The sequence below is a fragment of the Sciurus vulgaris genome (assembly GCF_902686455.1).
Source record: "Sciurus vulgaris genome assembly, chromosome: 12".
NCBI classification, from domain to species: Eukaryota; Metazoa; Chordata; class Mammalia; order Rodentia; family Sciuridae; genus Sciurus; species Sciurus vulgaris.
This window is the reverse complement of record NC_136473.1, coordinates 73,584,493-73,611,099: the sequence shown is the minus strand read 5'-3', so window position 1 is coordinate 73,611,099 and position 26,607 is coordinate 73,584,493. Positions and strand designations below refer to the sequence as shown.

The 26,607-nt window shown below is 43.3% G+C and overlaps 2 protein-coding genes across 4 annotated transcripts in view; one reads left to right on the top strand and one right to left on the bottom strand.

Annotated features, from left to right (window-relative positions):
• Positions 1-5,229, top strand: part of HHAT (hedgehog acyltransferase) — a 419,237-nt gene extending 414,008 nt beyond the window's left edge. For both annotated transcript variants that reach the window (XM_079107610.1, XM_079107609.1), the window contains one exon: positions 4,530-5,229. In XM_079107610.1, coding sequence (XP_078963736.1) covers positions 4,530-4,621 — 92 coding nt within the window. In that variant the 3' untranslated portion in view covers positions 4,622-5,229. The remainder of the gene's footprint in view (positions 1-4,529) is intronic.
• Positions 5,230-5,236: 7 nt separating this feature from the next.
• KCNH1 (potassium voltage-gated channel subfamily H member 1) overlaps positions 5,237-26,607 on the bottom strand; it is a 441,214-nt gene continuing 419,843 nt past the window's right edge. For both annotated transcript variants that reach the window (XM_079107602.1, XM_079107603.1), the window contains exon 11: positions 5,237-14,320. In XM_079107602.1, coding sequence (XP_078963728.1) covers positions 13,463-14,320 — 858 coding nt within the window. In that variant the 3' untranslated portion in view covers positions 5,237-13,462. The remainder of the gene's footprint in view (positions 14,321-26,607) is intronic.

Below are 26,607 nucleotides of genomic sequence, written 5' to 3'. Positions count from 1 at the left end.
CTCACTGTGATATTTTCAAGGTTCACCCATGTTGTGTGTAACATGGGAAAGGATTTACTTACTTTTTAAAGGCTGAAAATACCCCATTGTACATATGTACTGCATTCTGTGTATCCTGTTGACAGGATTATGGCTATGGGTTGCTTCCACCTTTTGGAAATTGTGAATAATTGTGCTGTGCACATTGGTAGATGACTCTTCTAGTTCCTCTGTCAATGCTTTTGGGCATAGTTTTCATAATTCCATGTCTAATTTTTTGAGGAACATTCATAATGTGCCTGCACCATCTTGTAGCATTGCCTTTGGTGTGTTTTGTTTTTCTGAATTTGTTTTTTCAAGCTTTTTATTGGTGCCTAATAACTATGCAGAGCAGTGGATTTCATCGACAACATTGTATTTTAAAGTTTTTCATTAGAATTGCTTGTTCTGATTATTCCTCACTTTACAGAGGACACACCCTTGGGACTTCTTGTGGCCTGGTGTGACGAAGGCGTCTCTTCAGTATCTTGAGTTTCTGCCTTTCCAGGCCCTTCAGATTGATTTAATTGCTCAGGAAATTGCTCAGTCATGATAACCTCAAGTAAAATTATACTGCTTAATTTCTCTTAGCTCTAGTTATTTCCCTGTGTGTTCTACCAGGTGCTCATTAGCTGGAGTTATTAAACAATTCACAATTATCCTATTAACAATATTATTAAAGAACTACCTACATCCTATTAACTCTTCCACCTACATATGTCCTTTTAAGAGAATCTATTGTGCTATACATCATATTTATATGAATTTAGTTATGTCTGTTAAACTGTCTTAACTATCTTACCCAGATTTTTGCAACTGTGGTCTGACTTGCTAGCAACCTGTTTGTAATACCTTCAATGCTGCCTAGGTATGATCTGTTAAAACTCATCTCTCATTTAGATCTTGTTTTGTCCAGGTATCAAAAGCCCAGTAGGAAGTTAAACATATTGATTCTGGGAACTCAACCTTGAATGTGCAGAGAATGTAGAGGGTTTCAGTTCTACAGTATCCTTTTAAGAAGTCTCTTTTCCTTTGACCAGTGCCACCCTGTCCACCAGGCTGCATGAGTCATCTTAATGGGGGGTTGGGGGAGAGCGTGCACATGTGTGTGTGGTGTGTTAAGGGGCTGCTCAGTGGGGAGAATGGAGGGGCATGAAGGGAATAGGGGTTGGGAAGTGGGAGACTGGTTGAGGATCATGGAGAAAGGACAGGGAGAGGTCAGTGCTCCTCTGTCAGAACAGAACCCTTTTGACACCGTCATTTTGTTATAACTGACAGGGCTATGTGACTGAGCATCATAGCGGCCTTGGGAAAATTGCCAGAATGACAGCCCATCCTATTTGCTTTTTAATTTTGGTATTCTGCCCTCATCTGAGCCTTGAGGAGGAGGAGGCACTGGCCTGGGCCACATTAGTACTTGGGTAGCAGCTATCTCAATCAATCAAACCTTGTGCCTATAGAAAACAAAAAGAGGGTGATGTTAGGGTCTAAGACAGGGCCAGACGTAAAGTGTTGGTTGCACGGTGTGGAAGGGTGACTGGAGAATCTGTCTTTTCCTTTTCATCATGTTTCTTCTTCCTGGGAAATCTGGCATCCACTGGGATCACTTCGTATAGTCAGGGTTGTGAGTCTTTTACCTGGATCGCATATACAGTAAGAGTGGGGAGAACTTTCAGGGCCTACCTGTGGCACACACTAAATGTGTAAATGGGCTTGTTACTAACAAGAGGTAACAAGCTCACCTCTTGTTAGTATTGAGGGCATTCCTCCTCCTAGTTCTATGTATGGGGTCATCTCTTGACAAACACAGTGGTCAAACATAGTTTGTGCAATGCCCTAGGCCCAGCTTTGTGTAAATGAAACACCCCCAATTGCCCACCTCTGCAGCTGACCTCTGGGCTCTGTTTACCAAATACCCATTGGTGTCTCACCCCAAACACAGCTGGAGTCCAGGAGTTCTTCCTGTGTCCAAAGCCCTCTCCTGTCATCCTGCTCCCTGAGCCCACCGAGGAGCTCCTGCTGACCAGTCCCAAGTCTAAGCCACAGTAGAGAGACATCCGACGACCCCTAAGCAGATGGGTCCCTCCTTGTAAAAAAATTCTTTATATGTTCTTTTTTATACATGACAGTAGAATGTATTTTGTCATATTATACATACATGGAGTATAACTTCCCATTCTTGTGGTTGTACATGATGTGGAGTTACACTGGTTATGGATTCATATATAAACATATCCAATTCATTCTGTCTTTCTGTTCACATCCCCTCTCCTTTCCCTTCATTCCCCTTTGTCTAATTCAGTGAACTTCTAGTCTTCCCTCACCAATCCCCTTATCGTGTGTTAGCATGCCCATATCAGAGAGAACATTTGACCTTTGTTTTTTGGGGATTGGCTTATTTCACATAGCATGATAGCCTCCAGTTCCATCCATTTACCAGAAAATGCCATAATTTTATTTTTCTTTCAGACTGAGTAATATTCCATTATGCACATATACCACATTATGTATATATACCATTAATCTGTTGAAGGGCACCCAGGTTGGTCCCACGGCTTAGCTATTGTGAATTGAGCTGCTACAAATATTGATGTGGCCAGGTCACTACAGTATGCTGATTTTTAGTCCTGTGGGTATATGATGAGGAATGGGATAACCCAGTCAAATGGCGTTTCCCAGATGGGAACCCTCTTGACACTATGGGAAAGTACCTGTCTGTACTTGGCGGAATAGTGTCCCCCCAAAATTCATGTGTACCTGAAATCTCCAAATGTGACTTCCTTTGAAAATAGTGTTTTTGAAGATGTAACTAGTTAAGGCACATGCTAGTGAATCATTGTGGATTTAGGGTCAACTATTGGTGTCCATATAAAAAGAAAATAGAACACAGGGAAGATGGCCATGTGAAGATGGATGTAGAGATTGAAGTGATGTCGCCACAGAGACTAAGAGCCACCAGAAGCAAATGACAAAGAAGCATTCTCCCTGGAACCTTTGGAGGGAGCATGGTCCTGCTAACACCTAAATTTGGAACTTCTGGCCTCCAGAATTGTGAGAATGTATTCCTGTTGTTCGAAGTCACTAAATTTTTGTAATTTGTTATAGCAGCCACAGGAAGCAAACTGACTGGCTGACAAGAGGCATGAGGTGGCTCATTCAACTCGTTCTGGAACCAAAGTGTCAGGGGTTCTTTGCTGTCCTCACTTCTCTTGCCACCAGGGTCTGGGAAAATTCTTGTGGGAGACATCTAAGGAGAGTGATGAATCAGAAGACAGGAATGTCAGGGCAAGACTCCCCTGTTGTCAATTTAATCTTGCTGGCAAAAGAGTTCTTTGTCCCTCATCACCATTATTACTACCTTTTCCTTAGGACTTAACCACGTGCCGGGCACCCTGCAAATCTTTAGGGCATTTCACTCAATAAGGACACTAGTAAGTTTCTGTAGTCCTAGTTTTAGGTTTGAGATCCATTAACTTGCTCAAGGTTACACAGCAGATGGCAGAGTCAGGATTGGAACTTGGCTCTCTTCTCAGGAGATGCACATGTAACCACTATGCTACAGTGACTTAGCTTACATCAGACTAATAATAGTAGCTAATGATGGACACAGCAGGAAGAGAGTATGCTCAGGGGTTTCCCACAGCCTCCTTTGTATTCCTACCCCTATACCTACCTACCTATCCCTTCCTGGGATGGCCTGATAGTCACATTTCAGGTGTTTTTCTCTGGTAGTTTGTCCTTGTCCCATTCCACGTGAAAAACTCTTGCTCATTCCAACTGACTCAGTTTAAAGATGCTCTGGAAACTACTATGTAGCACTTAGTATGTGAATCATAAATCCTACTTTGCGTGTTTCTTTCCTAAGATGGAATGGGAGTGCCTTTAACACAAGACTGAGTCTTTTGGTTTTGGTACCTCTGCCTCTCCAAAGTCCCCATGAAAGTTTGAGCAAGTGAAATATGTAGAAGACATGAAGATCATTAAAGACAAATGCTCAACAGCAACAGATACTACTTTAAAAAGATGAAAGAAAAAAGAGAACAGATACTCTAAGACAAATATTTGTAGAAGGAATCACTAAAAGCTTTGAACTTTGAAATCAAATGTTTAAGCTGGAATTTCACTTTCTGTGTACTTACAAATACCACTCAGTTCAATATAATGGTCAATCTATATTTTGAAATTTACTCTGGGCCTCATGAACACATTTTTTGTGGTGTTTTGATTATCTAAAGCTTTAGTCATCTAAGTACACATTCTTTAAAAGCCTGCCCTGTCTTAAGTGTTTGCATTTGTCATAGGGCACCCTCCATTTTGTGCTGAGCCTGTGGGAATGTGGGACTTCTCTGACTGGGGTTCCAGCAAGAGCATTTTCCAGGAGGCGAAGAGCTGGTGTGGAACAATGCCTGTGCCTTTTCTCATGTTGCCTTCTCTATAGGGGACAGTTTGCCCAAGTGGGACGTCCTTGCCCCAAACTTCTAATCATTCTTCCATCTCTGTCCTCCCAACAGGCTGGCCGTGGGTGACCCTCTCTGTCCTGGGATTCCTGTACTGCTATTCCCATGTGGGCATTGCCTGGGCACAGACATACACCATGGACTAGTACTGCCAGGCCCAGGCCAACCTCCAAAGCAGATGGTACTTCACTCAGACGTCCTACTCCAAGATAATCGCCAAGGGATTATCTCCTGCTCATCTTCTGTTGAAGATACCTCACTCCAAGACTGGCAGCTTGAACCCTCATAGAAATTTTACAACCAGACTGTCTTCCAACTTGTGGGCCTTAGAGATTTTTCTACCCTAATACTGTCAGTTTCCTGCTGGGTAAGCTGAGGCCCAGGGCAGCAGATCATCTTGCCTAGCTATACAAGGTGACATTTTGGTCTAGAACTCAGCCCCATTGAGCTTTTGAGTTCTTTCTCCTTTACCAAGAATTACATGGAATGGACATGTCTTGATTGAGCACAGAAATCCTGGTTATTGATAGGCCTGTCTACCACTGGGTAGTATTTCTGAAACATTTTACTGATATTTTGGTGACCCCTTTCCCATGACCTACATTGTGGGCTCTAGAACCAGAAGTAGGTTTTGACTTTCACACATCAGCTCCTCAGCAGGGAGGTGACAAAGACACCAGCTTCTGATGACCTGTTCAAAGAAGATGAAGGCAGTCCTATGGCTTTCCAGGGAGTCTGTACCCAAGGACCCCTGTGATTTGACTCTTACCAGGGTAATCTACTTTTGACTATTCATTCTTGAGGTTTGCAGAGAAGTTTACACATGGTACTTCCTCTGACAGTTAATGTTTCCCAATAAAGAAGCAGAAATATGAAAGCCAGAGAATCAGTGTGTACACAGCAGGTGCCACTGGCCAAGTCACAAAAGGTGAGGATGGTGTCCTGTGGTCAACATTTTCCACCCAGGTCCCCAGTCACTACCATCCTACTCGGTAGCTCATACTCACTGACTTATGTTGCCCCATTTGATTCAAATGAAATGGAGTCTTTCATTTTACATAGATAATTCACAGTTTTCTAGAATTGGAGTATTTTTGAGGAAAATGTTGAAAAATCTTAGCACAGTTACGTAACTTGACTCCAGAAAATGCTGGTCAAATTACCAATGTCCCCAAGTGGTAAATAGCTTGGAATATTTTTGTTTGACTTTGGATTTATTTGTGGGGCAGACACTGAAGGTTTAAAATTTGGGGAGATTTTTAACACCCCAAATACATGAATTGTCATGGAGTGACAGGCGAAGGTTTACTCCAACCTAGCTGGTATCTCAAATTCATTGCATGGTATTGTCCTTGGGTCTTGGCTGTGATTATACACTTGGTGAGAGATAAGTGCAGGACCAATCATTTTGTTGACTCCCTTTCTTCCTAGCTGCGCTGCTTGAAAGAGAGATGGGAAGGAACCAGATGTTGATGAACTGGCATGGGCACAATGTGCTAGTTGAAACAGGACAGAACAAAGGGACAGGCAGACCTGGCTGCAGTAGACTCCACAGCTGGCTGGGTAAACGAGAAGACACACTGCAGGAGATTCCAGAGTGCTGAGAAGTTTTAACAAGGGAATGAGCCTGTGGGAATGCAGTAGAACTTGGAGGAACACTGAGTCAGGATTTGTGGTCAACTGGAAGGAGTTCAGCTGAAGTTCACTTGGAAGGAAAGGGCTTGCTAGGAAAAGGAGCATAAAAATGATTGTAGGGAAGTGTCTAATATATGTAGGTATGTAAATAATACAAAAGATTTTGAGGTCTTCCAAAAAGACCATTGATATAAAAATACATGTAGTCATTCACTAAACTATACTGGATAAGTCAGTGGATGTGTCTGAAAGTAATAATCCTGAATCCGTTTTCAGCTATGATTCAGAATGGTTCTTGGGAATTAGTAAAATCATTGTGTTTAACTCTATTTGAAACCTGGTTAACCAATGTATGGGTCATCTAGTACTACTGTTTTCTTTAACCTTTTCCTGCTCCCTAACTGTAATGTGAAAACGACAGTACTTCTCTCTACATGGATGTGAACTAAAATCCTGGAGTTACTTTAAACCAAAGCCCCTTGAGGTGTCTGGGCATGCAGAGCTATTCAGCTGAGGAACATCAGATGTGTCACTAGCCCTGGGCAACTTCAGTCAGGGTGTGGGGAAGAGACTAGACAAGGTCCCAAGGTCACTTCCAGCCCCAGGATCTTCTGAACTCTACCTGGCTCTATGGGACAGCCAAGGGCCCTGTACTTTACTGCCAAGATGACACCCAAGGAGGGAAGCAAGACACCTGAAGGTCAGTGAAACCTCAATCATTCTGATTAATTCTTGGATCCACAAAAGAGAAGTATTGTTTTCAGATTAATTTGTTTGAGGTGACAGCACAAAACCTTTTGTTCTGTTAAAGACTACAGGCCTAGAGAGAAAAATGTATCAGACATATGATGATCTATGTATTAGGAGAATAACAATTTAGTATGGGTGTAGGAGGAGAGATCCTTTTACAGAAATTGAGACTGCTTAGTTTGCTTGACTAAATATGAGAAATCAACCATAATATAATGCTTTTGCATTTAGCTGTTATAATTTAGATATTAGGTGTCCCCCAAAAGCTCATGTGTGACACAATGCAAGAAGGTTGAAAGGTGGAATGATTGGGTTATGAGAGTCTTAACCCAATCAGTCTATTAATCCCCTGATAGAAATTAAGTGGGTGGTAACTAGAAGCAGTTAAGGTATGACTGGAGGAAGTGGGTCCCTGGGGACTTGCTTTGGAATTTATATTTTGAAAGCTGAGTTTAGCTGCTTTCCTTCATCATACTCTTTTGCCTTGATGTTCTGTCTCACCTTAGGCCCTGAAAAATGGAGCCACTGTCTAGGGACTAAGACCTCTGAAACCACGAGCCCCAAATCTTTTCAACCATGAATTGTTTTTGTCAGGTCTTTTAGTCACAGCAGTGAAAAAGCTGACAAAAAGAGACATACCAGGACTTAGCCATACAATAGGGTTTGCTTTAGTGTTGCCAACACAAGAAGCCAGGTTATCAATTAGAAATGGGCTTCTCGGTATAGTACTTCTTTCTTCAGAGAAATAAGATTTATTTGGAAACAAAGCCCTCATTTAAAAATAGTTGAACCCCATTTGTCACCCAAAAATGTAGTATACATATTCCATATTACTAGTCCTTTTGACTAATTACAAAAGTCATCCACGAAGATAGTATTTTGTCTCCATTAAGGACAACTAAAAAACTGACATGTTCAGTACTTCTATTGGGTGACACTTTTGAGATTAATGTCAATCATTTGCCATTTTAAACAATATCACCCTGGAATTATTTTCATTATGCTATTCTGCATGGTAATTTATTAGGAACTAGGGGAAAATAATTAAAAATGTTATATTCATACTGTGGTGTTATGAGATCAAGCAGAGGCCTGAGTTTAGCTCGTATGTCATAGATGCCTCATCCCTGAATTAAGTTACATTGTTAAAAGAAAAGTGCCATTTTTTGAGATGTGGTCCATTGGGTATTAAATAAGAACTCAGATTGGCAGTATCGTGGAGTCTTGCCATGAGCAAGAAATGATACCTATTAAAATAATAGCAGAACTGAAACTATGCTGGTGTGTAGGACTCTTTAGTTTAGGATAAGAAGTCTTTTACCTTAATAGCTCCTGAAGCCACCAGTGAAGTAGAACAAGGTCCAGAACTTGTATTACTGACACTGAGTCATTTAGAAAGATTGAGGTATATTCTTCATCCATTTTAAAAGGCAGGGAAGCATTAACATTTTGTACACATTTTAATCTAAATTGTTCAAAATGAAAAAGATGATTTCTCAGTGTGAGTTCACCTTTAAGTGTATTAAATTAACACATCATACAATTTTCAGTGATTACAGATTACTGTGGCTTGAAATTTGATGCCATTGTGGCATTGTTAGGAGGTAGAACCTTTAAAAGACCATTAGATTGTTAAGAGGGATTCATACCTTTTTTCTGGAACTGAGTTAATTTTTGTCACAAAGCAAGCCTGCCTTGTCTTGATGGCACATATCCACTTGCCTTCTAATTTCCATCATGCTACGAAGCAACACGAGGTCATCACCCAATGTGGCCACCTTGTCATGGACTTCCAGAACCTTCCAGCCTCCAGAACTGTGAGACTCAATCAACTTCTTTATAAATTTAATTATAAGTTGTTCTTTTTATAGCAATAGGAGTTGCTGAGACACAGATTTTAAAGGCAACCTTTGTACATGTGTAAAACAGATGTAGTTGTACCTCAAGGTGATATGGCTAAGCACCTTTATATATGTTCTTTTGCTAAGCAGTACTTTGACACAACCTTGGTGTCTCTAGAATTTTAAGTTCTCCAAAACCACAATTATAGCTGTCATTCAAGTTAGAACTTCCCAGATCTTTTGAAATGGAATAGAAAATACCATCCTTGCTCTGTCATCTTAGGTCAGAACACCCAATTCAATGATTTACCATTATGTAAGGAAAGGCAAAAGCAAGTATCATGTATAAAATAGTTTATTACCATAATAAATAAAATTAAACTTTTTTTTTTTTACAAATATCATTTGTGCTTGTTTAAAAATGTTGAGAAGGGAATATCATCAATGGAGGGGCCCGTGTGTTCCTCTTAACATTCCCAAGCTGCAGACATACAGTGGAGTTACTGGCAGCATCCTCAGCTGACCACAAAAATAGTATCAGCTTATTTGCACTTGCTTATTCATGCTCATTTGGACAAAGTGACAGATGCAAAGAAGAAAAAAAGGATTTGGCAGGACTCAATGGAAAGATTATTAATATAAGGAGAAGCCCCAGAATGATGAACTGCTCATGAGTAGAAATGTCCTTGCGATGAAATGTTGGATGTGGACAGTCTCCAACTGATGCATAAATACAGTGTCTGAATACTAAGAGAATACATTCATTGGGGTAGGGGGTTGCATCCTTTACAAAGAGTTCATCTCCTGATACAAGATCTGTGAACTTGTCATTGAACAACGAATGGATCCACTGGATGACTCAGAAATCACAAAGAGACAATCTAAGAAAAGTTGAATGGCAGGTAGAGCGAGTACCCACCAGGTCTGGCACCTCTAGGGTAGATAAGTTCAGTTTTAGAGATTCCAGAATGAGTCTGATATGCTTGCGTGAAAATGAAGTTTCATTTGAAACTCGTTTAAACTTCAGGCAAATTCACATTGATTCTTTTGAAGTGTAGGGGCAGGGGGAGATACTAAAACTTTTCACCACCACCACCACGGGTGAGAAAACGATGCTTTGTCTGATAGCTGCAGTCAGTACTAAAAGGATAATGAAGTCTCCTCCCAGTGCAGGGTGGAGGAGGAGCTGGTGAAGGTAATTCTTATTGAAGCAAGTGAGAAGGCAGTATATGGAGCAGTAACAATGACTTACAGGAAAGGGCCTCCAGGGGCTGGAGTGCACCCTCAAAGGACCTCCTCTTTAAGCAACAGTAGGAGGGAGGAGAGGAAGGGGCATTGGCAGCTCCATCACAACTGGAGTTTCATTCAAAGGTCTTAAGGCTAAACATCTTTATTGCAAAACATAGTACATTCTGTTAATCAAATGCAAATCAGCAACTTGTATCTCCACCAGGGCTCCTAAAATGTCCTAGAGTATACATGTGAGATGTGGTCAGTGCAACAAGTGGAAATAATCTTCAACTAATATTCCTAAAGAGTTCTGACAGCATCCTCACTCCAACTTGGCTTAGTCCTCTTACTTTCCACCTAAGGATTTGGAAAATAAAGCTTGCCACATAGGGTAGAATGGTGGAGTGTATTTTTGTCTCTTGCCCAGCTACCCCCACTTTTGAAGAAGGACGATTCCAGGAAAGGAGCTGATGAATAGTTAGCAGCAACACAGAGGAGCCAGAAGGTCAAGAGTAAAACAGGACCCAGGAATTGGGCCCAAGAGAGCAAAGCCAGAAATGTATTTCCGAAATGGAATAAGCACAGCTTTTATACACTTGGGCCATGTTGTAGCCTTATTAGCAGATGTAGCATTGCATTAATGAAATTAAGTATTTGCATTAATTGGGCACTAGACTAGAGCTTTTCAACCAAATGGCTGCCTCCATCCTTGGGCTGTTTCATCTCACCCTGCAGAGGAGTTCTTTGTGGGCCTGTGGGAGGGCAGCATGCTGGAATTGGCACCCTGTACCAAGAACAAACACACCATCTTGTTTCTTAGACTCAGTCTGCATCCCACACCTCCATCTGCAGGGGAAAGCATGTTCAGCACAAAGCCCTAAGTGACAGGGGCAGGACATTCTTCATGAATGACATTCAAAATAAGCAGTTCAGTAGAGATCAGGTAACCAGCATTTAACTGCACAATGGAGCAACACATGAGATATCTGTCTCCTCCCAAAGGAAAAATAATGTAAAAATATCTAATTTTCCTGAAGTCTGTTTGGTCTAATTCCTAGCGGCCTGTGGTTCCGCTAATTCTTTTGGGCCACCAGATGATTGTTTCTGCTGAAAGGTGCAGGTCAGTGGTATCTGATGCTTGTGGTCCTTGCTTGGAAATGCAGAGGTATGTCCTGGCAAGGGCGGGTAGGTAGCACAAAGCAGCTTGTGGCCAAGTACATGTCAACAAAAGGGAAAAAGGAGTGGCTCATTTACAAATGTTTTTCCAATGGGGGGAAAAAAAAACTTTCTAAAATCCTTAGAGAATAAAAGCAGATACAGCCATACTCCTGGTGTTCTGTCCCCTACAGGAACTTACATTGTGGGCTCTATAGCCCGGGGATGAGCAGAGTCCCACCGCAGGGTCTGGGCTTTGAGTCATTAGCTCACTTTGATACCAGAATGTATTTCTGAAGATATTTCCCCAAAGCAAGTCTGGACTTCAGCATCTTTGCCTCTCGGGCCTATGGTGTGGCAGGGGTAGATATTTCTTAATAGACACCTTTCTCCCTCTGGCAGAGCCTCTCCACACTGGCTGTGAAGTGGTGATTGAGGCCTCTCAAGTCCCCAGAGAAGCAAAGGAAAATCTCTAGGCAGTTGTTTCTGAAGCTGGGGTGATTAGGGGCTCTGCCCTCAAGTAGCAGGTCCTAAGCTTTCGAAGCAGGTTAAGGAGAATGTCAGAGGAATAGTATCATTTACAGGATAGGATTCCAGATATTTTATGGCCTCTGCCCCAAGGATGAGTTGGCAGCTGCTCAAGTTAGTCTAATGCTCACCCAGCTTTAGCCAGAGTCATAAGCAGGTGTGACTTGGCTTTGGGAAAGTACACTTTCCTGGAGGCCATATGAGGCCAAAAGCTACATGTGGGCATGCCCTTGACCTCCTAGGCCATCTGTGTCAACTCTGGGAGCTCAGGTAGGTGAGTTCCAAGTCCTGGGACCTGCTGCAGCTGCTGAGCAGGACTAAGGGGGAGGGGCAGGCTCCTTTTTGAGATGCTGAGTATCTTTGGGAGGCCAGGTCTCCACCTATCAGTTTCCCTAGGGGCAATGGGATTCAAAATCTTGACAGCAACTCAACAACAGGGGACAGGGTCATGACAGTGTGGCAAAGGTCAACAGCCTAGACAAACTCTTGTTGTTCCCCAGCTGCAGGGCTGAACTTCCAACCTTGCTTTCTTAGCAGGGTTAGTGTCCCATCACCTCACTGTAGAGAGTGCAGTTCTGTCCTTTCTTTGATGCCATTGATAGAAGCCCAAGACCTTGAATACCCTGACCCCAGCTAATGAAGCAGCAAGTGTCCCTGAGCATCATGGTATAGGGACTGGGACAGCCCACAGAGTGTTCTGTGCTCAGATATTCCCCCATGGACCACAGTTACTGAAACAACTCAAAAACCTATTGTGTTCTTGGTTATCATGGTCCTGTCTTCATTCTGTAGGAAAGAGGTTGCTTTCAAATAAGGCCAAGCATGGCTCCCAAGTGTCCTTTAATGACCCCATGCAGTGTACAAAATACAAACTTCTGAAGGGCAATCCCCATGAGAATCAAAATATAAACCTAGCACTTGCTACAATCATTTTTCTGAGGTCGCGCGCGCGCGTGTGTGTGTGTGTGTGTGTGTGTGTGTGTGTGTCTGCTTTGTTAGTAAAGCAACTCCGGGTTCAGGCCCCTTCCTGCCGATGCTCCATACCCTGAGGAATGCCATGGGAACACTCAGGAAGAGGTCAAGAAGGGAAGGAAGCAGAGTAGTCTGTGCAGTGAGGCTTGTGGCATGGAGCGGGGCGGAGGCCCACCTGTAGCCTCCCTGTCAACTGTCCACAGGAGCAGGCTACGACCCACACCACAGAGTCCTTGGAGCCCACAGGGCCCTCTCCATCTGTGTGTGTCTGTGGGAGGCACGCACAGCACCTACTGTTTAGCCTTCAGCAACAGAGATGACTGAAAGGCTCTGTACTCCCCATCCCTCAAGCTCCCCATGTCCCAAATGATGACCATAGGAAAATGGTGATGTAAGACAGGCTGTACAAGGTTGGGGAATAATGGGAAGTCCCTGCCCATACCTTGGTCTTTGGGGGTCTCGGTGAAGGAGCTCAGCATGGTTTATACATGAAGGGTTCTCTGTACTCTCCCACCAATCCCTAAATGGCTGGTTCTTTTTTTCTGGTAATTGTAACCTTTTATAAATATCATAGTAGTAAAAAAAAAAATTTTTAAATGAAGAAAAATACCCTTTAGACAGCACGCCTCTGCTTCCAGAATTGTGCAAAGGCTGTTCAGATGTGGCTGCCATCTTGCAGGGTGGGGCATGAGAAGCTTCCCCTTTTTCTGGAAGGGAGAGCCTGAGCATGCCTAAGCCACTGGTCCCACTTTGATTTCCTGTCAGGAAAAGCCTACTTTGAAAACTGTTGGTCACGTGGGCATGTGTGGTGGGGTGTTTTCTAGGGCAGGGGTACAGGTTTTTGTTTTTGACCTTTTTTGTTTTTAAACAAACCTCTCAGCTGGCCCCAAAAATGTCTCGCTCAGATTCTGGTGACTGGGGCCTCGATATTTCAAACAGCTCCTGAGGCGACTGAGAGGATCTTCTGGAAGTTAATATCCTGAGTATCTCCGAGAGCTGTTTCTCAATATTGGTCATTTTGGCGTTCAAGGCCTTGATGTCCTCCTTTAGCTCGTGTTTCACCTCCAGGACGGTGGCCTGCAGCGTCTGCTCGGGGATGGGGTAGAAAGAATGCTTGACCTCAGCCAGGATGGGGCTCCGGTCCTGGGGACTCCTGGCCTCGCCTGCGTTGTCCAGACGCAAGTCGCTCTTGGTGATACCGCTGTCGCAGGAGTCGGTCTTCTTCAGCGTGGCCTCGCCTGATGCCTTCGACCTCTCCGGGAGCGTCTCCATCGACTCAGCCTTGGACACCTTGTTCCAGTCCTCGCCCTTCCCACATGCATCTTTGAAGCGGGCCCAGCCTTTGCGCTTGGCACAGTCACCACCACCTCCCTTGGGGCCCAGGCACTCGGTCCCCGGCGCGTGCAGCTTGGCGTGGTCGGACACTGCAGAGGTGGAGGCCGCCTGGAAGGACACGGGCGTGGCGGGGCTCTCACGCACCGTGACCACGCTGGCCTTCACCAGGCTGTGGTTGGCGGAGGCGTGCTCTGTGAGGGTGTTGCCCTTCTCCACGTCCAGGTCGTCCAGGTCCCGGCCCCCTCTCTCTGCCGCCAGCCTGGCCTCTTTCTGCTGTCGGAACCTCTGGAAAAGTCGCCGGACAGGATGGTCTGGGGGCAGAATCAGGGGGGCCTCGTTCTTCCGTTTCATGCGCTCTTCCTCCTCGCGTTTCACATCGCTAATCTTCCGGAACACGATCTGGAATGAGACAGAATGACACTCTGTGTTAACAGGCTCCACCAGTCACGCTTGGCCATTCGACTGTGGTGACACCAACCATAGCACAGACTCTCAGGGACCTTTCTCTTAGCTGAGGTCACTTTCCTTTTCTTGACACTGGTTCCTAGCTCCCTAAAAGAGGGAGATGGCCCTTATTGACATCTTCAGGAGGAAGAAACCCCATCCTTGAATCCCCCTATAGGCTGGGGGTCTGGAGACCCCAAATAGTATTGTCCCAGCAGACTATCCTGGCCTCTGAGCCTGGGCCCCATTTGGCTTGTCTTTACCTGCAATTCAGAATTATCTAGTGAGCTTTAAAAAAAAAAAAAAAAAAAAAACTTTCCTCTTATGACCTCTATTAAAATCTTCAAAGGGAAGCTTTTGAATCTAAAAGCAGCAGTTCCCTAGGGATTCTGATGCACAAAAATTTGAGCATTGCTGATTTAAACCACACTCTATAGCAAGACAGTTCGAGTGAGTCTCTAGGTATGACTGTAGCTAGGGCTGCCACTGGCAGCTATAGATCTGGTCCTTGTTTGTGACAAGTAAAAGTTCATCTCATCACACGGAAGCCCTCCTTTCTACAAAATAAAGGCCCGTGAACTTGCACATAAGCTTGTTCTAACAATAGAACCCAATACTTGAGCAGTCTGTGCAGTGCATGAGGGAACTTCAGTGCTACTTCACTTACTCCTTGGTATAAGACTATTGGGACATATATTATCATTACCTTGTGGAAATGAGAAAACATCACATAACAGGTAAATTGACAATGAAGAAACATAGATCTGTACTCCATGAAAAGAATAGACAGAAAAGTAGACTTGAGATTCCAACTGAGTATGTAAAAATTACAGCTAAAAATTACAGGGCCTCCCCCTGGACCATCATCTGGTTATTGGGAAGGCCTATAATTTCTAAATTTCACTGCATGTGGCATTTAGACTCCAGTATATATTTTGACCCATGCCATATCTGGAAGCAACCTGTAATAGGTTGTCTTTTTTATGTGCATTGCTGGTTAGAGGACCAGAGGTATTGCAGATAGAAAAGTAGTAGAGGGGTCCCAGGTAAGGGAAAGCAACAGCTTTGCCATCATCCCCATCTGGAATACCTTGTGACCTACACAGGCAGCCCCCAGACCAACCCAGTCTGCCTTAAGGACTTGCCCCATAACCCTGGTGTGCTAGAAACAAACTTTGGTTGAAGTTCCAGGCCAAACACCTAGCCCTGTGACCTCAGATAGGTATCATAGCTTCCTCCCTAGAAAACATGAAAATCCCTGCTTTTCAGACTTGTCGTAATGTAGACATAAGGTGACTCAGGTAAAAGCACTGGCCTGCTGCAGACACCCACATGAATCCTTTCCCACCCTATTAAGGTCCCTAGATGAAGATGGTACATAAGTCGGCTCCTCCATGCACTCTTTGACCCCTGATGGTACCACTCAGTAGGTTTTTCAGGTATGACCAACAAGATAATCATTTTATAGTGCCTAGCACAGAGGAGCCCATAAACATTCGTAGCTTACTGCTTGTGATCAGCTGGAAAATCACTGATCATTGGCGGACTGGAGGCTCATGCCTGTGGTATGACTATTTGGTTACACTGAAGTCACTAACAGGTGAGTGAGTGTTAAATCTTAGGTCTTGCTACCGGGTTGGATCTTCAAGCTACTTACCTGGATCTCAGTATGTGGCTTTCTAACCTCTATGGGACAGCATTTCTCCCTTTCTTCCTCTTCCGTTACCCTGCCCTTGTTCCCCTATGGTCTAGCCTATAGATCCAAGTCATAGAACTCTGGAGAATCCTGTCTGCTCTAAAGAAAGCCAAAGAAACCCAGGTAAGGGACCAAGGACAGAGGGATGGTGGTAAGTACAGCTGTTTGCCCTCTCCACCCATTCTTCCATGGCTTTTCACATGCTGTTCTGTTCTTCAGGGTGTCAGATCCTCCTCACACCAGGGCCCAGCTCAAATAGCACCTTCTCCTCCTGAAAGCCTTCCCTGACTCCAGTGAGCTCTTACTTATCCTCCTGTCTCCCAATGTGAACAGTTCTCTCTGCTTGTACCCTTCTGTCCTCCTTACTGTCTTGAAACCATTTGTGGTAGAAATGCACTTACTTCCTTCCCACTCTCATCCCTTCTTAAGGCAGGAGGGAAAATGGAACTAGGGAAGGAGTGAGGGGAAAAAAGGAAGGATGGAGAGCAGGAAAGAGAACTTGAACATGAATGTATCCAAGAGGAGAGATGACTTATGGAGATAATTACTTTGGTTCTTGCTCTTTATTTCTGTCAACTCTCTCTCCTCCCTTTTTAACTTGACCTACTTTGATCAGGTTTTATTTCTTTTAAGCAACAGTTCTTAAACAGGATACTAGTTGTTTGATCCATATCTCATACCCTCTGGAAGCTCTCAGGGTTTAGAACAGAACTTTTTCATACTTAGAAAAATGTGCATAATTATTTTCTGCTTTAAGAGAGCAAGGATTATCTCTTAAGTTCTCAATCTCCAGCTCTTCAGGGTGTCTGGTATCTCGGGCACCCTCTATTTGTAGAATAAATGAATAACAGGTAAATATCACCTAATGAGTCAGTGGGAGAATATTTTTGGCTTGCAATGATGAAATCATAGGCATCGCAATCCATATTTTATATATATATATATATATATATATATATATATATATATATGTAAAAGAGGTTTGGCTCAGAACACACATGGTTCTTTACTAACACTCAACATCTCAACATCAGGGACAGCCCTTGAGACAAGATGGGCCATGACTAAGGAGAAGGAAGTTCTGATGAAGAGGCTGCAACATAAAACTTACAGAGAAGTTGTACAGTGGAGTATGTAGGAAGGTTTACGAAGGTTTGATATAAATTTGAGGTAGGTGTTCCTGGGGGATGTGTGGCTACCCTGTGCTTGCTCTTCAGTTGGGTGGCCAATGGATCAGAATCCTAAACTGATGTGGACAGCATATTCAGATGTTATCATTCACTGTCTGGGTATCCCCTTGGGAGAGGACATGGGTCTCTAGGTCTACACAAACTCATCTGAAGCCTCTTGGCTTCCAAAGTGTCATCTTATGTGCCCAAAGCAGCCCCTCTGAATGTCCCTGTCTCAACCAATGGGTAGATGAACCAAAGCTTCATACCCTGCAGCAATGTCTGTACCCTTAAGAATCAGAGTAAAATCAACAACCCCAGGGGATCAGGCACAGGAGTTCTTAACACAGCTCATCTGGCCTAACAACTCTGCTGATCAGGGATTGAGGGCTCACTTCAGCTGCTTTTTTGGAGAAGTTAGTCACAGTCTGTCTCAGAGCCAGCCATGACCATGCATTTTGACAAGTATTTTAGATCCAAGTGGGCAGGGGTGGCTGCATGACTCACGACAATGAGGTCTGTGCCACTAGCCCTCTGCTCGGAGATGCTCAGAGTTCCCTATAGCAGGAGTGTGCCTTAGGGATGGTGGGTACAACCCCAAGGCCAGGATGCCTTCTGCACTGATCAGGCTCTGATGTCTAGCTTTTCCAAAGTGTTCCATGAGGCTTTAATGGATGCTACGAAGGGGGGAAGAGTCTCAAGGTGAAATAAGTTTGAGCCATATTACACTGTTAAATGCAGTGCCTTATTGTGGGATTTCTCAGAACTTTAAAATGCTCATGTACCTATGAATATCTAAGAGGAAGATAATGCATGTAACATTTCTAATTCCCCCAGATCCTCTCTTTTAAGTATTCCCCAGAACTCCCTCTCACAAACCCTCAAATTATTTCAATATGTGCAGTTTGGGGTGTCATTTTGTACATCATTTCCTGTTCCAAGCTCTTTCTGAGACACTGAAATTTCAGATGTGTATTGTCCCTGGTCAACTCTCCTGCCACCCCTCAGTCTTATATTCAACCATGCTGAACAATTTCAGGTCCTGGGATAAAGCCCAGCTCACTTTGCCTCAAACTTATCTCCCTTTCCATCTCCCCTACCCCTCAAACCTGACTCCCTTTTAGGATTTGATTTAGGTGCCACCTCTATCAACAAGCTCCCCTGACTCCCACAAGGTCAGAACACGCTTCCTGGTGGTGCCCCACAGGGACAGCCACATGTAACTCCGTAGGTCATTGCAACCTATCATGAGAAGAAGCTTTGGCATGTTCTGTCCTCTCGCTCCCTGAAGGTAGGCAGAGTTTTATTTTTCATGTTTGACATCATGCCTAGTGTATAAAGGGCTCAATAAATGGTTAACCATGTGTCATTGAATTAGGGCCATTCCCATTTGTGAGGCTTATGCCAGGACAAAATAAGTGATATTACACTGCCCCTCCTCCAATCTGCTTCTGATGTTTGTGATCTAATGGAGAGAGGGGATAGCAGGTGGATTTATTCCATGTACAACACAGAAAGTCCTGAAAGGTTGTGTGTAAATAAAATCCAAAAGGATTTCCACTGTTACTCATCTTTGTTTCAGACTGACCTCATACTGATCTCATCATCTGATTTTTCAAAATCTTATGTAAGCTCAGCTAATCATTGTTATGTTTTCTGGCAATGAGGACAACTGCTCTTGAATTTTTCTTTTGTAAACTTACATCTTTTAGGGAAGGACAGTGGGTTTGTATAAGGCTGAGGTAAGGCCCTCCCCCAGTCAGTGTAGTGCCAGGTTTTTTCCCCCACATTTCTTTATTGGTGCATTATAGTTGCACACAATGATGAAATTTGTTGTTACACATTCATACATGCACACAATGAAACACTTTCCCCCTCCCTCCCCACTTTGTACCCCTTGGTCCCTTTCCTCTACTAATTGCCCTTTAATTTTTAGGAGATCCACCTCCACCTTTGTTTTCCATTTTCCTTTCTAGCTTCCATGTGAGAGAAAGCATATGACCCTTAACTTTGAGTTTGACTTGTTTTGCTTAACATGATATTCTCAAGTTCCATCCATTTTCCTGCAAATGCCATGATTTCATTTTTCTTTATGACTGAGTAAAATTCCATTGTGTATTTATACCACTTTTTAAATCCATTCATATGTTGATAGACTCCTGGGCTGGTTCCATAGTTGTGCTATTGTGAATTGTGCTGCTGTAAGCATGGGTATGCATGTTTCACTGTAGTGAGATGACTTTAATCCTTCAGGGTAAATACCAGGAAGTGGCATAGCTGGGTGAGATGCTCTGGGTCATGCCTAGTCTTTTGAGGAGCCTCCATACAGTCTTCGATAGTGGTTGTACTAATTTAGTCCCAACAGTGTAAAATTGTTCCCTTTTCTCCACATCCTCTGCAACATTTATTATTTGTACTCTTGATGACTGCCATTCTGACTGGTGCAAGATGAAATCTCGGTGTAGTTTGATTAGCAGTTCCCTAATTGATAATGATAATGAACATTTTTTTCATATTTTTTGAGATGGGTTATTTGATTTTTGAGCTCTTTATAGATTTTAGATATTTATCAGAAGAGTAGCTAGCAAAGATTTTCACCCATTCTGATTGTTTCCTTTGCTGTGCAATTTGATGCTGTCCCATTAACTCTTGGCATTACTTCCTGAGCTTTAGGGGTCCTATTGAGAAAGTCATTGCCTGGGCTTAAAAACTGGAGTGTCGACCCTCCATTTTCTTCTAGGAGCTGCATAGTTTCTGGTCCAATTCTGAGGGCTTTGATCCTTTTTGAGTTGATTTTTGTGCAGAGTGAGAGATAAGGGTCTAGTTTTATTCTTTTCTCCAATGTGTTTTTGGCACCTTTGTCAAGGGTCAGGTGATTGTATGCAGGTTGTCTCCAAGTCTGCAGGTTTTCTTTGTTTTTTATCTGTTGGGCTTTATTGTATGGTTTCATTTCAGGGAAAGGTTCCATGGTCTCCAAAAATCATTTTGAAAACAAGGGTCCCTTCTGGAATGAACAGTTAGTGATTTTAATATAAGGCTCTGTACAAATACAGAACTGTGGTTTACTCCATATACTCAAGGACATTATCTCATTGAATCCACATTTCCTGTGCTGGAGAGCACAATCTGACAACTGAGGTATTTGATACTCAATGTCACACAATTAATTTGAAGCAATACTTGAGGGTTAGGGGTCAGCATTCTTTCCTTCCTGTCAGGGATCCTAAGACCAGAGTGATTGTTCCAGAGACTTTCTAACCATCCTCTGGAAAGGCCCAGTCCTGAAGATAGAGCAACCCTCTGATCCCATTGTGAATGTAGTCTCTACTGTGGGATAAGTCTCAGTCCTTCCTGGATCCAGCCAGAGTCCTACCAGCCCACAAGGTCATGTATTTTCTTGATTTATTGGGCATGGGAGGCTCATGCAGAACGCTGAGCAGCTCATGAATTCTTGCAACACTGGGGTGAGGGAAGACGGAGGCTGTCTCCAAGGTAGGCATGTCCACTGTATCTTGCTCATACAGCTTGGCATCCCTCTGAGGCAGCACTAACCAGTGGTCCCAGATGAGGGGAAAGCACATAATAAATGGTTGATGAGCTGAAGTGAATTGACAGACCCTTAACCTTAATAGTTGCGAGCAACTATTTTTAACTTTAAAAACCAACCACCCTGGGAACTGAGGTAAGTTAGGACAATAGAACACCTGTTCCAAGTTGCAATGAAAGAAGATCCTGCCTCTCTCAAGCCTATATTCTTCCCCCCATCTGGCACCAGACAGACTTGGCCAAGGGGAGCAGTAGTCCCCTGGAGAAAGAGAGTCCGAACAGTATGAGTGGAGAAAAGGCAGGGGACTCAAGCAAGAACAGAGTTACTTAAAAGAGCTCAGACTGTGGGATAAAAATATAAACCTAATGTCATTTTTCAGTGGTTTGCATAAATGAGTAGGGACGAGGTATGAGTCATAGAAAGCCATGCATATTGAATGCAGAGGGGCCCCCCGCCCCCGCTACATCTCCAAACTGAAAGCAATAGAGCATAGACTTGGAGTGGTCATAATTGAAACCACTCCAAGTGACTAGGTGACCTTGGGCAAGTCATATCCTTCCATGATTGGACCAAATCAATGGTTATCAAATCTGACTGTGCTTCAGAACCATTTGAAGAGGTTATTATCTACAGAGTGACAATTTCCTGTGGCAGGATTAGCAACTGGCATTTTTGACAAGCTCTCAGGTGATTCCAAGGCAGGTAGCCTGACCAGTGTCTGAGATCAGTCACAGTGATGTCACTGACATTCTGTGTACCTATGTTCACCCAGGTGTGGCCACATAACCTCCTCAGCTTTCACTGCCTGCATCCCTGCCTATGCCCCCACTTCTAGCCCTGCTGTGTGCTGCCTGGTGACCCCACTGAATGTCAGCCCCTGTCTCTGGAGGATTACTGAGCAGGAAGGGATGTTTGCAGACTCTATCATTTTTGGTTCTTCCTCAGACTTGACAAAACACTGGCTAACTTGAGCACAGGACAAAAAACCAAGCAAATATGTACTGAGCACTTACTGCACACACACACACGAGGGGCTTATGTGGCAGCCAGGAGCCAAGCCTCCTCTCCCCTTGGGGCTTAGGTTCATATTGGTGCTGACTTAGGCCACATAAGCCACAGAGCATGGAGGACACAGCCTCCCTCCTTCCAGGCCCTGGTGACATACCTTTCCTCACCCACCAGCAACTCTGCCTAGTTTTACAGCAGAACATAAAACATGGAGATCAACAAACTGGGTCACTTAAGAAACTTAAAACATGTAAAAACAAACTACAGATGGACTGATGGATAGGAAAGTTGGTTGGGACGTCTTAACCCCCTATCATGACCACTTTGATTATTGTGGAATCTAATGCTTTTCCTTCACCTGCAGCATGAATATATGAGGGCCCTAAAACTCAGGGAGGAGAGGGGGGCTCCAGAGGGACCATTGAGGGTCAGGTCAGTGATTGGCAATGAATTAAAATTCTGTAATTCCAGAGACTGAGGCTGGAGAATAATGCTCAGCACTGTCCTCCAGGGGATGTCGGGCAGTGAGGGACAGACTGATAAGCTCACAGCTTAAACACTAGGTGGGCCCAGGGTGGAAGAAGGGAGGTCATTAAGTCACCATGAAGTGGTAGTGTACAATCAGGCAGATGGGATTGTGCCTTCCCCAAGCCCTGATTTCCTCATCTGTGGAAGAAAATACAAACTGTCTCACAGGCCATTTATAAACCCCTAAAAAGAATGCTTGATATTTCACAGTTGCTTAGTAAAATTCTAGAAGGATGAACTGGACTTAGGTATAAAAGGTGAAGGATTTGAGTAAGGGTGTTCAGAAGAGCATAGGTTAGGACAAAAAAAAAAAAAATGTGATCTAGAGTAGGATGATGTTTTCCTGATTGCAGTCACTGATGGAAAGCTCCAGGCACTATGTTAAACACAGGACAGGTGCTATCTCATGCCATTCCTTACAGTGACCCTAGAAGGTGGGTACATTTATTCTGGTTTTTCAGATGATGAACATGAGCTTAGAAAGGGTAAGTAAATCCCCAGAAAATAAAGCTGTGGTCAAAACCCAGACAGCACGAGTCTGTTCTTAGCCATCTGCTAGGGAAAATGCCTTGGGTTTTCAGGTAAGAGAAGAATTTCTCTTAGTAGATGCTGATGACTTCTATCCTTCCGCCCACCCCCTAGCTACTAGTTTCCCTAAGTCTTTGTCCATCAGTACCTTCTTCAAAGAATTAAGGAACAGTATTAGGAAGTAGAGAAAAGATCTAGTCAAGGAGGAGAGAGAGGCCAAGAAGTCGAGGTTCTCAGAACATTTGAAGAGGGTATGACTCTAGTTGTGTTACACTGTGTGACCCTTTAATTCATCAGGATGGAGTGACGCAGGGCAGACTTTGGTCTAGGCAAGAAAGGGTGGGTTGTGTAACATAAGAGCCTGAGTGTTTGGAGGATGCTGAGGTTACCGGTGACCTCAGGGCACAGCACTGAATAGGAGGAATAGGAATGTAGAGAGGCTCCAGTAGACTATACAGGAAAAATCTAGAGGCAGGAGATGTCCTGCTCTCAGGAAACCTAGTTCACTGGCTCTCAGTGGGCTGCTCCGTCCCACCACCATGCAGTCTGAGCTTTCTTCTGGCACTTAAGAATGACCTTCCTGACCCCTCCCTAATGTCCCATGAAGACTGACGTCTCATTCACTGGTGCAAGGATCCCCATACACCAGTAGGTACTGAGAAAACCCTGGGGCCTGAATTACTCCCACAGACTCATCAATTTCTGTTTTTTTAGGAACATTAAGACAATTATGTCTTCTGAAGAAAAAAGTGCCCTGCTACTTATTCTCACTGGGTTCTTGGGGTTAAGCCCAAGATAGAGAGGATCCTTCCTTATCAGCACTGCCCAGCAAATCACATGTGCCTCTGAGTTGCTGCTCAGGGAAGAGATGGCACTGCTGTGAAAGTCTCTCTGGCATTTTGGTAGGGGCCACATCTGTCACCTTCTCCTCACTCTGTTCTCTTAGTGTAGTGGATTGCATTCTTCTTCCTCCCAAAGACACATTCATCTAGAACCTCAGAATATTATCTTATTTGGATTCTTTGCAGATGTAAGGATTTTGAAATAATATCCTACATTGAAATGAGCTCTCAATCCAGTGATTGATGTCCTTACAAGGGCCTTATAGCTGGTGGTGCACACCTGTAATCCCAGTGCCTCAGTAGGCTGATGCAGGAGGATCACAGGTTCAAGGTCAGACTCAGAAACTTGAAGGGCTGGGTTCAATTCCCAGTACCCCTCCCCCCAAAAAAAGAAACTTAAAGGGCTGGGGATATGGTGCAGTGTTAAGTACCCCTGGGTTCAATCCCCAGTACAAAAATAGACAAAGGGGAAGACACAAAACACAGGGGATGGCCACAGGAGGTAGATGTTGGAGTTACATAACTATTAGCCAAAGATTACTATCAAGAACCACCAGAAGTTAAGAGGGAGGCATGGATCCTCACCTCGGAAACTCCAGGAGGAACCAGCATTGGACACCAATGCTGATTTCAGGTTTCTGGTTTCCATAACTCTTACTAGACAGGTGACACACTGTTCCTAGAGCTGGTGGCCGAAGAGCTGAAAAACTGCCTGGTGTATCCCTGCACCAGCTACAGTTCCCATCCTGGATGGGCATTGCTACCCACTGATGTGGTTCCCATCATTGCCCCTACACTTTATCAGGGAGGGATGTGAGTGCCACGGAAGGTGCCTGCAGATCTGCCACTGCCTCTCCCCAGGCAGCATCTAGGTCTGAACCACTGACCGAAGACAAGGACTTCAGGTCCTCGCTACTGCTGGGGCGGCCAGTACCAGAAGGCCTTGCTAGCACCAGTGACAGTGCCTGAAGACACTCCATTGCCTAGTAAGAGCCACCACTTCCACTGTAGGAGTGGTCACACAATGAGCACGTCACACACACCGCTGTCTGCACCATACCTGCCCGATCTGTTAAAGTGTCCCCATTCTCACGTGGCCCACAGAAACGGTGAGTCTCTTACTCTGCCATAGTGCATGCTGTGTCCTAAGTCATTAATCACAGCCAAAGCAGCTACAAGGAGACTGCTTATGGTGCCCAGCCAGAAATAACACCAACATTGCCTAACAGCCTGACACCTAAGACACACCTTCAGGAGAAAGCTGCTTACTAAGACAATTGCCCTACAAAGTGGTAGTGCTATCAGATGCATAAATCTCAATGCAGGAACCCAAGAGAGATGAAAACTAAAATATCTCCAAAAGAAGACATTAAGTGTCTAGCTGTCTAGCAACAGCTTCCCCTCTACTGCCTGCAAAAAAAAAAAAAAAAAAAAAAAAAAGATCCCAAAGAACTCAATATGGATGAAATGAATTTGTTATAAATGAAATTAGGAAGAAAATCAGGATATGGATCTCTGCAAAAAGATTTTAAAACAAATCTTGGGAAGGAAAAGCTCAAGTCAAATGAAACCTTAACAGGGCCAGGCTGTAACTCAGGGTAGAGCACTTGTCTGGTACATGTGAGGCACAGGTTTCGATCCTCAGTACCACATAAAATAAATGCATTGTGTCCATTTATAACTAATTTTTTTAAAAATGAAAACCTTAACAGACTGGAGTAAGGAGAAAAAATTAAATGGCCTAGAAAATTATTCAATGAAATAGCAAAAAATTTTTCCAATCTTGCAGAAAATATGGACATCCATGTACAGGAGGCTTTTAGAACTCCACACAGAAATGACCAGAAAGGATCTTCACTGTGGCACATTCTAGTCAAACTGTCAGAAGTATAAGACGAAAGTTTATAATCTGCAAGAGAGAAGCACCAAGTCCTGAAGGAACCAGGACTGCCAACCAAGAATACCATATCCAGCAAGTCTCTTTCAGAAATGGATACCAGCAAATATTGAGGAAATTTGTGACTACCAAACCAGTCTTAGAAAATATGCTTAAGGGTTTCCTACATCCAGAAGAAAGGTAACTACCATCATGGCAGCATAAATCACACAAAATAAATAGAAAAGAATCAAGCAGAAGTACAGAAAACCACAAAGATAAATATTCAAAGCAACTAGAAAACAAAACAGAAGCAAAATCCTTGACTAAATTCTTCAATTAAAACAGACTGGCTGAATGAATAAACAAGACCCAATAATATGCTACCTGCAAGAAACTCATTTCATCAGTAAAGCCCACAGAATGAAAATATATATATATATATATTCCAATAAAATGAAAAATTGAACAGGAGGAGTTCTGATATCTGACAAAAGACATTAAGACAAAAACTAAGAAGAGACAGGTGACTATATAACTATCAGGATCAACTTGACAAGAAAGTGATTATAAATCTATCATAAAACAAATACTTTATTAGACCTGAAGGGAGAGATAGGCTTCACTACAATAAAAGTGGGCAACTTCAACACTCCATTTTCAGTAATGGATAGATCATCCAGATTAAAAAAATCAACAAAGAAACATCATAATTAAATTATACAATAGGTTAAGTGGATTTGATATTTACAGAGCATTCCATCTAACAGGTGCAAGATATAAATTATGTTCAATGCATGGAGCTTTGTCTAGAATATAGATTAGGCCACAAAACAAGTCTTAAATTCAAAATATTAAAATCATATCCTGTTTCTTTTCTGATCACAACAGAATCAAATAGAAGTCAACAATAAAAGAAAATTTAGCAATTATATAACTACATAGGAGTAAACAAAGCTTTTAAACCAAAATGGAAAATTTGAAATTTCTCAAATGGAAACACAATACTCAAAAGTAGGACTAAGAGGTTTAAGCAGTGAGTACCAAT